The sequence below is a fragment of the Corythoichthys intestinalis genome, chromosome 2, assembly GCF_030265065.1.
Source record: "Corythoichthys intestinalis isolate RoL2023-P3 chromosome 2, ASM3026506v1, whole genome shotgun sequence".
NCBI classification, from domain to species: Eukaryota; Metazoa; Chordata; class Actinopteri; order Syngnathiformes; family Syngnathidae; genus Corythoichthys; species Corythoichthys intestinalis.
Window position 1 is genome coordinate 56,548,260 of NC_080396.1, and position 14,623 is coordinate 56,562,882.

The following is a 14,623-nucleotide window of genomic DNA, read 5'->3' on the forward strand; positions in this document are numbered from 1 at the left end:
CGCCGTTTACTGTTTCTCTCTCTTCTTGAAATGTTAACTGGCGTTCACCCACACTTCTCAATGTAAAAGCAAGGCTCGAAACTAACAGAAAATAGCGCTGGCATGACATTAAATGTGACGTCGGCCACTGACGTGAACTTTGACTGGATTTTTCCAGTCGCTTTGGGAAAGCTTGTTTTAGTTACAATATGACAGTGCTACTTACTTAGCAATTTAGCAAGGAGCGGTATGAGACTCATTTTTCGAGTGTCCCAGAGCTCGCAAAACTTGAAAAAAACGCATTTATAAAAGTTTCGTCAGCAGTGATTGTGTATATCCGTCTGCCGAAACAGCCTGATAGCACAGGTATAATAAGTACGCCTGCCCCTCGTTGTCGAAGTTAGTGCGGCGGCACACCCCGCCTCTCTCGGCGCAAATTCATTCAAACTTTGCCTTCCGTCCAAGACGGCCGTCCACCGCTCACTTTCGCCGAAAAGTCCGATCCACACTACTGTAAGGCCCTGGATACGGGGAAGAAGCTAGGAGAGGAGTCGGTATTGGCTTACCCACTTTATTGTGGTATCAATAATAAAGAAAAACAATAACAAAATAACAGCGGGGTGCCTCGACCTGCGACCGCCATCTCTCGCTATCTCGCCCGTTCTCCCATTCTTCCTACTCTCTTCCCCCTGCGTCACAGTTACCCAATCCAATCGTATCTTAAGGTGGTTGCGCATATACGGACATCACAATACACAATGAATAGGTTGCCGCCGCTGAACTCTTCACACTAGGCTGCCACTAGTTTGAAACAGCCTTAATTTTTTTAAAAAAATGATAATAACAAAATATATGTATCTCATTTGCAAGGCTTGGCGGCTTTTATTTTGATGTGGCGGTGCGCCACAATCTCTTGTATGTAGGGGAATCCCATCAAGGGGTAACGAGACAATGAAGGACAGATGGGTGATATAAGAGGCAGCAGAATGGTCAATACACAAGGAGTAGGCAAAACAGGTGAAATCAATGGGTAATCACATGGGCAAGACATACTAAGGCAGAGAACCAACTCAAAGCATGACATACAGGAAGTAAGCTCTCTGACACTTTTGTCTCTGTCATCTGTATGTGAGCTAATGTCGTTGCTTTTTTTCAACCTAGATCCTGATTAATGTGGATGCTACACTAAGATGGAGACAATTTTTCTTGTTGTCTTCCTTTTTTTCCTTTTTTAGTCCACAATTAAGCTATTCGAAACAAATGTCTCTGCCATCTATTTGTTAGGTAATGTACTTTGTCTGCTGTTGTCTACCTAGAATGTGATTGATAAAGCTATTTAAATGCTAAAATCTAGGGCTACGCGTAAGTGGACGTTATTTGCTAATGCTATTCGCTAGCATCAACTGCAAATGTTAAGGTTAATCGTCATGCCACTCGTTGGATTTTGTGAGAACTACTGTATGTTGTATTTTGAGTGCGCATTGTGAATCTCGCATTTTTAGAAGAAATACATGGACGGATGGGGGGTTGGTGAACACACCAAACCTGTGGAGTCATTTTGTGAATTTACTGAGTTCACTTCTTAAATTGTTAAAAAAAAAATAGTATAAACAGAGTAATTGCTCTAAAACATTTGTCACTGAGGTTACTGTTTTGACTTTGTTGTCCATTGTTTATTGTTGTTTTTGTTTTTTTCAACTACTCCCTACAAATTCGGTACTTGTTTTACTTGGTCAAGCAAAGTTATGGTTAAAGTTCAATAACTGTTCTGTATATGCATAAATATATATTTATTAAAAAAATATATAAATGTATAAATCAGTGTATTTAATTTCTAATCTATACATTTATATAGTGAATGTTTCAATTGACTTTCATGGTCATCATGCATTAAAAAAAAAATATCAGCTTACAAAATTGGCTTTAGACAGCATTGACTGATTTTTTTATTTTTTATTTTAATCGGTTTCAGCTTTTAACAATTCCATATTGGTTGACCTCTAATACTGTAACTTCCTACAGCTGAAAAAAAACAGTTGGAAGTTTTTCTCTACACTAATGAAGTGATTTCCTCATGATTCCAAAATTATTCTGTTGCTTTTTGCTATTTATAACACAACGACAATCTGCACTCGAGTGACCATTTCGAAAGGAACATGCACCGAACACAATTGAATGCTTCCTTAAAAGGGAATAACCCGATAGCAGGTTACTTGGCCCTAACATAACATTTCCAGTGTGATGTTTAGAAGAGAAATGATCCATAACCGACGGATGTTTGATACGAGATAGAAATTATATAAAACTCTTATGGTATCATATTTTGCAATATATTTGCCATTTAAACCAATGCCCAGCTAAATCAGCGTACACTGTAGTTTGCGATCATTGAATAATTTGTGCTGTGTCATCTCCTTATGTCCAGATGGCCAGCATCCGGGCAGAAAAGGAGTTCCCTCCCTGTGAGTCCGACAACCCCGATGAGCAAGTAAAGCCCATGCTGGACTGGGCACAAGGAGGCTTCCTGCCCAAAGGCCAAGAGGGACTCAAACCCAAAGGTGGCACCGGTGAGCAGATGCCAATTGTCTACTGCCATTCCATATGTGCTGATTGCTTGACTCTGCATGCTGCTATGTGTGTGTGTGCGCATGTGTAGACGGTGCCTTGCTTGAACTGCAAGCCCTAGAAGTGTCGCTGCCTGAATATCCACCAAGTGCCAAGCAGCCCAGATTAAGTCTAAGCAAGAATAAGGTTGGCCCTGAGGAATCATACAGCAGAGGTAGGGTTACCATCCATCCCTTTCCGCTTTTCCCTTCAGGAGTCCCCACAGTGAAACAATCAATTGACTAGACCTTTTCAGCATCATACTGTATGTACTAATAGGTTAATGTAGTTTGGAAAACACCATCTTTGGGTCCACATGGTTAAAATCCGCAGCCAAACTAAAAAAGGCCTCTGGGGGATCTGTCTGCTGTTCCTTGATGTACTGGTACAGTTCATTTAGTGCCTCACTTCTGTTTTAGCTGTTGGAGCTAGGAGGGATAAAAACAACAACAAGTAGTATAGCTGTAAATTCTCTCGGCAGGTAGAAAGGTTATTTACGATCAACAGTGTTTGCAGATAACAGCAGCGTCACGACACAAGGCGTTGTTTATGTAGACGTAGAGCCCCCTGCCACAGGTCTTTCATCCCTCGATGAGAGCTCTGTCTGTTAGATAGCATCCAATATGCTGGTATTAGCTCTAATTTTATAGGCAAGATTATGCTCTTAGTGTAGGGAGTGATTTGGAGGCCTATATTTCTACGGGTTTAACAATTTAGATAAAACATTGTTACCTTGACCTACAATCTTTTGGACATCCGACGTAAAATTTGACTCGTTATTTGTCTCGACATATGACGACATGCTCGAAATACGCCGACTCATGACAGCGTCGCAATTTCAATGTTTCTCACAATGACGGACACACAGCAGATTTTCTTGTGAGAGAAATCAACATGGGTCCCGCATTAGTACCAAATTCGTTACATTGTTATTATTATTGCCATTTGTATTTATTAATTTATTTGTTTTGCTATCTTTAATTGTTATTTATAATTGTACCAGCAGTATTTATAAATGATTTGGCGTAAGTTTTTGGGCTGTGAATGGAATTAATTGGATTATAATGTGTTCTTATTCAACATACGACCATTTTGACATACAAACCAAGTCCTGGAACGAATTTGTAAATTAGTATGTAGGGGTACCACTGTATGACCCTGTGGGTCTCAGTGCTCAGAGCATTCCCTGCTTATGCGGTTCTGGTGGTCCTGCCCAGACCTAAGTTTCCTAGTGCGTCAGCGAAGTTGATGTGGTTGTGTTTGTGCTTCTTCTAGAACAAATGGTCAATGAAGTCCTGAAGAATAACAGAAGTATAGAAGGTAAACTCTTCTCTTAACTACGCACACTTTCTACACACTTTCTGTGCTGTCAGGTACTCATTTAGGGATTGTGTGTGTGTCAGAGTTCTGTCTCTCATGTGGCAAGATGGGGGCAGCAACTTTCCACCCACTTTTTGAAGGAGGCCTGTGCCAGACCTGCAAGGTAACAATGCAACAGTGACCAATCAAAACAGGGTAGTCAGTCAGGGTAGCAGATAGACAGCATAGAAGGACTCATATATGTACAACACACTTTTCCCAAATTCCCAATCAGTCATGTTTACAAAAAGATGGTAAATACCAACTGCTAGCTTGCCAAGCTGACTTACAGTGTATCACAAACGTGAGTACACCCCTCGCATTTCTGCAGATATTTAAGTATATCTTTTCATGGAACAACACTGACAAAATGACACTTTGACACAATGGAAAGTAGTCTATGTGCAGCTTATATAAGTTAATTTATTTCCCCCTCAAAATATAGCCATTAATATCTTAACCCCTGGCAACAAAAGTGAGTACACCCCTTTGTGAAAGTTGTCAATATTAACATACAACATGTCAACTGTCAATATTTTGTGTGGCCACCACTATTATCCAGAACTGCCTTTACTCTCTTGGGCATGGAGTTGACCAGAGCTTCACAGGTTGCTGCTGCTCTTCCACTCCTCCATGACGACGTTGTGGAGCTGTCGGATATTTGAGACTTTGCGCACCTCCACCTTCCGCTTGAGCATCCCCCAAAGAGGTTCTATTGGGTTCAAGTCTGGAGACATGCTTGGCCAGTTCATCACCTTTACCCTCATTCTCTTCAGTAAAGCAGTGGTCATCTTGGAGGAGTATTTGGGGTCATTGTCATGTTGGAACACTGCCCTGCGACCCAGTTTCTAGAGGGAGGGGATCATGTTGTGCTGCAGTATTTCACAGTACATGTTTCCCTCAATAGAATATAAGTGCTGCAGTATTTCACAGTACATGTTTCCCTCAATAGAATATAACTCTCCAACACCTGCAGCACTCATGCAGCCCCAGACATTCCCACCACTGTGGTTGACTGTAGGCATGACACACTTATCTTTGTACTCCTCACCTGCTCGCAGGCATTGATGCTTGAGACCATCGGAACCAAACAAATTAATCTACATCTCATCAGACCATAGGACATGGTTCCACTAATCCATATGCTTTGCTGACATATCTTTAGCAAACTGTTTGCGGGCTTCCTTGTGTGAAGAGGCTTCCTCCTGGGGTGACAGCCATGCACACCAATTTGATGTAGAGTGCGGCGTATGGTCCGAGCACTAACAGGCCGACCCCCCCACCTCTTCAGTCTCTGCAGCATTGTTGACAGCACTCTTGCGACAATCTTTCAAAGAAAGCATTTTGATGTGACGCTCAGCATGTGCGCTCAGCTTCTTTGGACGACCAACCCGAGGCCTGTTCTGAGTGGACCCTGCTCTTTTAAAATGCTGGATGATCTCAGCCACTGTGCTGCAGCTCAGTTTCAGGGTGTTGGCGATCTTTTTGTAGCCTTGTCCATCTTCATGTAGCGCAACAATATGTCTTTAAAGATCCTCAGAGAGTTCTTTGCCATGTGGTGCCATGTTGGAAATTTCAGTGACCAGTATCAGAGAGTGTGAGGGCCGCACTACAAATTTGAACACACCTGCTCCCTATGCACACCTAGACCAAGTAACACTAACGAGTCACATGACATTTTGGAGGGAAAATGACAAGCACTACTAAATTTGGACATTTAGGGATGTAGTTTCTAAGGGGTGTACTCACTTTTATTCCTAGGGGTTTGATATTAATGGCTATATTTTCAGTTATTTGGGGGGGGAATAAATTAACTGTTATATAAGCTGCACACAGACTACTTTTCATTGTGTCAGTGTCATTTTGTCAGTGTTGTCCAATGAAAAGATATACTTAAATATCTGCAGAAATGCGAGGGATGTACTCACTTTTGTGATACACTTTGGCTGTCTACATTTTGCTCAGTGCTCCTTAATGACAAAAAAACAGTTGGATTCCAATGTAGCACATACGATGGCACATGATCCCAGTAAAAATCTTGTCATCACCAGCTGCAAGCTACCTTTCCAACAAACCTGTTATAACAGTCAACTCCCATATAGGACGTGTATTTGGAGACATCCTACATGTATGACGATGACGGCTACCAGTCCTACTGCACAGTCTGCTGCGGCGGCCGTGAGGTTCTGCTGTGCGGAAACGCCAACTGCTGCAGGTAGGCCACATCCATTAAACTACTATATCCACACATTATAACATGCTACACTGATTTATATTAACTGAGTGTGGAAATGAAGGAGATTGAGGTATGAGGCAGAATACTGACTATTGTCGAAAACACGGAAGTACCCGCAATTCCGCACTACGCTACCATCTTGTGCACAACCATTCAATTCAATTCAATTTTATTTGTATAGCCCTAAATCACAACAAGGTTGTCTCAAAAGGCTTTGCAGAGGCAATATGATGCACAGTCAGAAACAGCAGATGAAATAAATAGAGATGAAGTAAATAAAGGTCAAGTCCTGGGCATCCCCCATCCTTCAACCCTCCATGTCGGCAAGGAAAAACTCCAAAACTCTCAGGGAGAAATGAGAAATCTTGGGGAGTACCACAGTCAGGAGAGATCCACTCCCAGGACGGATAGACAGGATGCACCCAGACTGCCAATGGGAATTAGCAGACGGAGTTACAGTTTGTAAAGACGCAATAGAGTAAAGGAGCAAGAAGAGGTCCATCTAACCACATCAGACGGAGGTTGCGACGAGGACGACCATCCAGCCAGGGGTCCGGATAGTCAGGAGGCTGCAGCTGAGAAAATAGCCCCTCCTCAGAGGGGAGGGGGGAAAGAGGACACCGGGTGACTAGTGATGAAGAGACTGGTCAACTAGATATTAACATTGGAAAATAGAAATAAAGTAAGACAAGTGGTAGGTAGAGTGAGAAAAAGGAGATAGAACTCAGTGGCTGTACTTCCCCCAGCATTATAGCTTCTAGTGCAGCTTAGACTTAACTGTGAGTCTAGTCCGACTTCAACTAGCCTGACCATAAGCTTTGTCGAATAGGAACGTTTTTAGTCGAATCTTAAATGTACAGACTGTCTCGGCTTCTTTAATACTAGCTAGAAGCTGATTCCATAAAACGGGCTTGGTGGCTAAAGGCTCTAGCTCCGACAGTACTTTTAGAAACCCTGGGAACTACCAGTAGACCTGCATTCTGTGTGGGAATTATGTTGTACCACCACAAAGGTTATTTGCCAAACCCTTCACTTTCTCATTCAAACATAAATGAGACTTAACAAATTAAACAAGCTAGCCAGTAATTGATAAATTTAATTTATTAGGAAATTTTAATCAGTCATGGTCTCTGGCTCATTACAATGAAATCCTGATAAATGATCAAAACATTTCTAACCATCGCAGCAACGTTTAAAGTTTTCAAGACATACAGGAGCTTCAAAGCAACAAAATAACTAAAATTGTGCATTTTTTCATCCAGAAGATGAATTTGACACCGTTATTGATTATTGTTAAAATAAAAAAGTCAATTAGTTAAAAGATTAAGTCTTGTCTATGTAGTGTATTCAAGTAAATATACTGTAGGTTGAACATGATTTGCAAATCATTGTAATGTTTTCTTTTGTTTAATGCAACATTTCAACTCCATTGGAATTGCTTATTAAAATACAACTACCTATACATTCCGACATAAAAACAACAAATAATGCGATGAGCATCCCATGCGTGCACTCAACAGGTGTTTCTGTGTGGACTGTCTGGACATCCTTGTGTGCCGTGGAGCATCAAACAATGCACGCTTCCTGGACCCTTGGCGCTGCTACATGTGCCAGCCACTGCTTACAAACGGTGCCCTGAAGCGCCGTCATGATTGGAGTGTCAAACTGCAGGAGTTCTTTGCCAATGACAATGGACAGGAGTTTGTGAGTTTCATTTCCTCAGATAATATGGGTTATATCAAGCCACATGTATTCAGTAATCAGCACAGATATAATTTCTCACCAGCAAACGGCAAACCTTCCACTTGACATAAGAAACCCAACATTTTTCTATTTGCTGACTATCCTTCCAGGAAACACCAAAGATTTACCCGGCAATCCCAGCAGAGCAAAGGCAACCAGTCCGAGTCCTCTCACTGTTCGACGGCATCGCCACGGGTAAGTGAGAGACAGGAGACCTCTACAGAAAGGTGTGCTCATCCAGAAGCGTATTCTTACTACCCCTAAAATAAAAATGTTAAGTATTATACAAAAACTTAATGTTTAAGAGTGCAATGAACAGAATATTCAATGAGGTGAAAGATAAATGAGTCACCATTCGATGAGGTGCCGCCATCAGGGAGAGAAGCTATAAGAGCTATTCCCTTGTCCATTTGAATGGATGCCTTCAACTCTTTGATGCGCCTCAAGACACAGAGCTGGATGGTGTCCATCTTGAGCACATGCGCTTTATGGTGTTATGGTGTTACAGTAAAGAATATGCCAATGACTGTAATTTTTAACATGATGTTCTGAACAAAATTACTCATAGCTGTAATCTTTTTGTATTCTGACAAAAAAAACAAAAAAAAATCAAGAAATGACACCCATCACCCTCTTTCCTTTTGGTCACCCGGAATTAGCAAGGACCGCTCTGCAGCCACAGAATGTGAATCAGCAGCAGAAAGGGGTCTTCAGTTGCCTGGCTCTGCCAGACTATTCTCCCTGTATTTTTCAAACACTGAGAGTATAGTCTGGGAACCCGCCCATTAACAGCCTCTCGAGCAGGTACAAAATCAATCGACATATCAGATTCGTTTATTTGCGTGACGTGTTCTTAACGAGCAACGTCACTCTTGCGCGTCGAAAGTCGTCTCCGCAACACAGATGGTGAATGGGAGAGCCGAGAATATGTTCCAATCCACGGTAAAATCAGTTTTAAATTACCAAAAACACATCGACACGAGTCATTGACAACAGTCTGTCTCGCGCTAGCCATGTTGAATAAACTCCGCTCACTCCGTATGTTTACTTCCGTGCGCAAGTCCCTCGTCCTTCCCTCGTCATTTTACTAACGTCACATCTGCCCGTCGCTGATTGGTCCACTCCGCTGTCTGTTTGCTGTGGCTTGCTCCGCCCTGGAAATTGTATCCGCGTGAATGGTGGCCAGACTCAATAGCTGGAACAGCGGTGAGTCTGGTGTACCAGGCAAGGTCCTCAGGGTCATGGCAAAGCAAACTTGGGGAAAGCAAATAATGGCCTTATTGTGCCAAATTTATTATAGAACTATGGGTAATGCCTTGTTTTCTGTTTTAAATTGACCAATTAGGAATCAGGAAACCAAAGACTATGTATTCCCCGTTTTTTGTTGTGGAATGAGTATTAAACGGAAATAGGCTTTTTTTTTTTTTTTTTTTTTTTTTTTTGAAATTAGAAGGAAAAATGAATGGCCAAGAGGTATACAGATTGAAAAGGCCTTAAAATTATGATGCACATGTCCTATTCCTAATGCAAGCCTTTGTAACCACGCCTGCCAACACCTTGGTTTTAAAGGGACTTAAAACCTCTGGTTTAAAAAAAATACATTTTACAAAAGAGCACAGCACACACCTTCAAATCAAATGGTACAAATGTGGACTCAACTTAAACTTGCATTGAACGGTTTGGGCGGTTCTCAGAAACCATTCTACCCCTAACACCTACTGTGCTTAGCACACTGCCAGTATCTTGAAACAGCTGAAATTGTTTTGCCGAATGCAAATGTTAAATTTTACAACATTTTTAACATGACATTAAAATGTCAGACTTATCACATTAAAATGTCGACTATACTGCATCCTCTTAACGAGGTACCCATATTTCATTTTAACCTGAAATTGAAAAATGTTATAAAAGTTAAATTTTCCACATTTGGTGTGATGCTGAAATTTTCTGTTGCAACAGCAATACTTTCACATGTCATCAGTTATTCGCATCAGTAATGTGTTTGTGCTTGTAGGCTACCTAGTCCTAAGAGAACTGGGTTTTAAGGTGGATCAGTATGTGGCGTCTGAGGTGTGTGAGGATTCCATCTCTGTTGGCGTGGTCCGACATGAAGGAAAGATCCAATATGTCCATGATGTGCGCAACATTACCAGGAAAAATGTAAGGCCAAAATGTTAACAGTACTATTTTCTAACATGGCATGCCATGTTAGACTTTAAAACTGTTCCTACATCCTCAGATTCAGGAATGGGGTCCATTTGATCTAGTGATTGGAGGAAGTCCATGCAATGACCTGTCCATTGTCAACCCAGCCAGGAAGGGACTCTTTGGTAAGTCCTGACAATGTATGAATATGGTGCAGTTGATGCACAGTTACCCCAAAGCAGAGAGTGGCGCTTCCCAAAACAAAAGAAAAATACACATGTAATCGACGCCCACCCTACAGGGGTGTATAACTGCCTAGATACAAAACAGAGGCTGAATAGGTGGTTGTCGTATCATGTCTCCAGGGGTTCAGATCTTCTGCGCTGAGAGGTACAGAGTTAAAGAACAGATGCTGGTATTCCTATTGCATTAACGTATTTACTTTGGCGTTTAAGAACAGTTTAGCCTGTAAGAACGCATTAAGGACAATGCATCTAGCATGTACATAATCATAAACTCTTGTTATCAAACAAATTTATTCAGTTGTTAAATTATCCACAAAAAAAAACATCTTGATATCAGGCTGATCAATAATATTAACTAGCATAGTAGCCTAAATATGTTGCGTGACATATGGGGAAAAAAATATGAACACTAGCACAAACATCAATTAAACATAGTACAGTGTGAATGTAAATGTACACCCGGGGTGTTTTGTGACTTTTCACCATTCAGTTGAAATGAGGAGGAGTCTCAAAACCTTTGACCAAGGGTGTATATAGAGCTGAAATGGGATGCTGATATGGTACCTAGATTCTCACATGGGTTTGTCATTCCAGAGGGCACAGGAAGGTTGTTCTTCGAATTTTACCGTCTACTCAGCGAGGCAAAGCCAAAAGAAGGAGAGAATCGTCCATTTTTCTGGATGTTCGAGAATGTTGTCGCCATGGGTGTAAACGACAAGAGGGACATCTCACGATATCTGGAGGTGGGTGATAGCATTGGTGACCGACCATCCAACGTGTACATATTCTCACCATTTACCTTTCATCTTAAAATAGTCTTGAAAGTAGTATGTTCACTTTTCTGATCAACCAAAACAAATCAACACTGTCACACAAATTAACAAGCATTTTTCTTGGCTACAATGAGGACCAACCAAGCAAGGAAACAAACATGCCAAAAATTACACGCATATAGACAATTTTTACAATCAAATGGACACTATTCCTTGACAGCAAATAGATGCCACCTGTAACCAGGACCTAACAATTACCTGTTAATAGATAATACCTGTCTGTCACTATTGCTAACACTGTGTGTCATTAAAAAAAGGTAAAATTTACTGTTTTTCAGTCAACACATTTGGAGGCGCTTATTAGAAATGAAATGTATACATTTGTTGCAGTGTAACCCTGTGATGATTGATGCCATCGAAGTCTCTGCAGCCCACCGGGCTCGATACTTTTGGGGAAACCTGCCGGGTATGAACAGGTGCGCAACAAGGTCTTGTTGTCCAAACACATGCAATATACTTAAATGATATTTTTTTCGCAAAAAAATACTACACATAATTATCAATTCCACCCATGTTGTGAGAATACAATACAGACGTCTATGTAAGCCTATCGTGATATGCAATAAGTCCATTTATCGCACGGTAAATAAAAAGGAGGGTGTTAATTTTCACGGCTGCGTTTTATCGCCGCGTGCGTGTACACGTGCGTGTTGATGGCATATGAGACTTCAGTTCCATCTAAGCCTGTCGCAATATGCAATAATTCCATTTATCGCGCGATAAATTAAAATGAAGGCGGTAATTTTTCCGCTGCGATTTATCGCCTCGCGTGCACGTGCGCGCGTGCGGCTGACGTGCTGTTAAAAGTTCGTTACCAACTGCGCAAAATGCATCTTCCTTCCAGGTCTGGCAAAAACTAGCGCCGGAGCCAATAGTTCCCATTATATCCTATTGTTCAACGTATGCCGGCCGCGTCAGTGCTCCGGAGTGACTGTGGACCATCTACGGCGCGCCGGTGTTGTTGACGTGTGGGCGCTCCCGTCAGGAGTGACATTTCACGCGGGCCGGCTACTTTTCGCACAACGCCGGATATTTACAACGAAGTCCGCCAAAACATTGTTACCGACTTGGCTGCTGCGAACAACCTCGCTTTGACACCGAACAGCTGAATGAAATTAAGAGCGCTGTGCTTCAAACTCGTCCTGTTTATGAAAGTCTGGTGTTGTGTAGTAATGAGCAGACTTGACTTCGGTGGTGCTTGCAAACTTTTTTAATGCGCCCACACACTAGATATCATGAAATGGCAAACTAGATGTGCCTCGTCCCATGCCATTGGCTACGTGAGCCCAGAGTGATTATGGGACACGTAGTCCATATACTACATATATGAATTCTAAACTATCATGACTGAATGGAAGTTAAGAAGGCCAAATCCATACCAGTGACTATAGATAATGTTGCAAATATTGTTAATTCAGTACGTGACACAGATGGATTCGGACCACAAATAGGATGTCTTGCTCATGTAGTAAACCTAGCTGCTAACAGAGCTGTAGCAGTCAACAGTGTGCCCTGCCTCACTTTACAAACAGTAAAGATTGTTCTCAGCACTTTTATACAAACTTTTTCCAGATCAGTAAGAAGTAAGCACATAAATATTATGCACTAAAATGCATGTTTATATGATGGCAATTTAATTTTTGCTCGTTAGCAAAAAATAATAATAATAATAATAATTGTTTTTTTTTTTTGTTTTTTTTTTTTACAGTGCATTAAATGTATTGAATCGGATCGAAAATCGTGTCCCTCGTATCGAAAATCGTACCGAACTGTGACTTAACTGTATCGTTGCATCCCTATGGAACACTGCTGCAGAGGCTGTGACAGGAAAAGTTTTCATTTGCCTAAATGCTGAAGTTATTAAGTGCCTTTTTTTTTTTTAAACACATTTTATTTATTCTGTGTTTTTGTGCGGAATCAATATTGTTGTTTTTTACTTAAGAGGCATGGTCTATTGTTTTTAATGATTTCTTAAAAAGTATTTTTGAATTTAGTCAATATCTATCGCGTTTAAATGGGTGAACTTGATCTATTAATATATAATGTATTCTCATTGTGTTATTGTAAATTAGTTTTTAAAAAATTGGGGGGCGCAATAATATCGCATATCGCAATAATTTATGAGAATAATTATCACACACTAAAATTTGTTATCGCGACAGGTCTAGTTCCATCCACAAATGTTTATTGGTCATCAACACGCCATAGAATTAAAAGTTCAGACATACAAAATAAGAAAACACATCTACTGTATATTAAACACTGTAAAACGTTAGCATTGCTACATTGAGTCTAATGGGGAAAAAAGGCAATGTACTAACGACTTTAGCCTGCTATAAAACATTGGCAGTCTTCTCCAAAACGCAAACTTGCGGTTAAAAGGTGACACTTGAAACATGGACAATCGACAATCGCTGGTTAAGAGCATTTGCGAACGAAAAAAAAAAAATCTATTACCGACACCACATGCATGACGAAAAGAGAAGTGCACTTTTTTTACGGAGTGTAACGCTTACGGTTAGTGGCTTAGCGAACATACTTCCAGTGAACGTTGCAAAATAAAAGCACGTCATGTTAAACATAAATAATGATTTCTCACATACGTCAGATTTTACACCTAAAATAGCTTTAAATGACACCTTTTATGAAAAATCTGATTGGCAATGAATAGTTTGGTTTCAAAGTTGCTAACGTACACTTTGCAGAACAAGATGACAGTCATTTTGGATCAATTACTGTGTAAACACTTTTGATGGACTTTAATCAATCAATCAATCAATCAATCAAATTCAGCGCTTAGCTAGCTTTCAAATGGCTCGTTATGCATTGTGTATGTTTTTTTTGTTTGTTTTTTTTTAGTATTATTTTTAATATAGTGTTTTATTTAAGAATAACAATTTATTGCATTTGAACGGGTGATTTATTAGGATGTATTTTCACTACATTAGTGGTTGAATTGTTTAAGAAAATTTACAATAATATTGCATATTGGCAATAATTTATGAGACAATATATTGCCTACTAAAATTTGTTATTGCGACAGGCCTATGTCTACGGATTTTAGTCCAGTGAGATTAATATATGAATAAATACAGTCTTCGTATCAACTTTGGTGGGTGTGATGTATAGTCTGGTGCGCCTAGTAGTCCAAAAATCACAGTAAATGAGTGTGTTCAATATCTTTTATTCCAGACCTCTATGTGCTTCCGGGATGGACAAGCTTGAACTGCAAGACTGTCTAGAACATGGACGAGTTGCAAAGGTGACTGAAGTGAAAGGATGGTGGCATTTTGAAATATTGTGACTATTTCAAAAATGAAAAATTTACAATGAAAACATTTTTTTTTTTTAGTTCGGGAAGGTGCGCACCATCACTACTCGTTCCAACTCCATCAAACAGGGGAAAGACCAGCACTTCCCGGTTTTGATGAATGGAAAGGAAGACATTTTATGGTGCACTGAGCTTGAGAGGTAAACAC

The 14,623-nt window shown here is 40.5% G+C and overlaps 1 protein-coding gene across 6 annotated transcripts in view; it reads left to right on the forward strand.

Annotated features, from left to right (window-relative positions):
* LOC130911890 (DNA (cytosine-5)-methyltransferase 3B) overlaps positions 1-14,623 on the forward strand; it is a 57,488-nt gene that overhangs the window by 41,166 nt on the left and 1,699 nt on the right. For all 6 annotated transcript variants that reach the window (XM_057829535.1, XM_057829533.1, XM_057829536.1 and 3 more), the window contains 13 exons: positions 2,405-2,546; positions 2,636-2,758; positions 3,859-3,903; positions 3,987-4,066; positions 6,045-6,157; positions 7,699-7,882; positions 8,032-8,116; positions 9,936-10,081; positions 10,161-10,251; positions 10,906-11,054; positions 11,475-11,560; positions 14,337-14,406; positions 14,497-14,615. In XM_057829535.1, the coding sequence (XP_057685518.1) occupies positions 2,405-2,546; positions 2,636-2,758; positions 3,859-3,903; positions 3,987-4,066; positions 6,045-6,157; positions 7,699-7,882; positions 8,032-8,116; positions 9,936-10,081; positions 10,161-10,251; positions 10,906-11,054; positions 11,475-11,560; positions 14,337-14,406; positions 14,497-14,615 (1,433 nt within the window). The remainder of the gene's footprint in view (positions 1-2,404; positions 2,547-2,635; positions 2,759-3,858; positions 3,904-3,986; positions 4,067-6,044; positions 6,158-7,698; positions 7,883-8,031; positions 8,117-9,935; positions 10,082-10,160; positions 10,252-10,905; positions 11,055-11,474; positions 11,561-14,336; positions 14,407-14,496; positions 14,616-14,623) is intronic.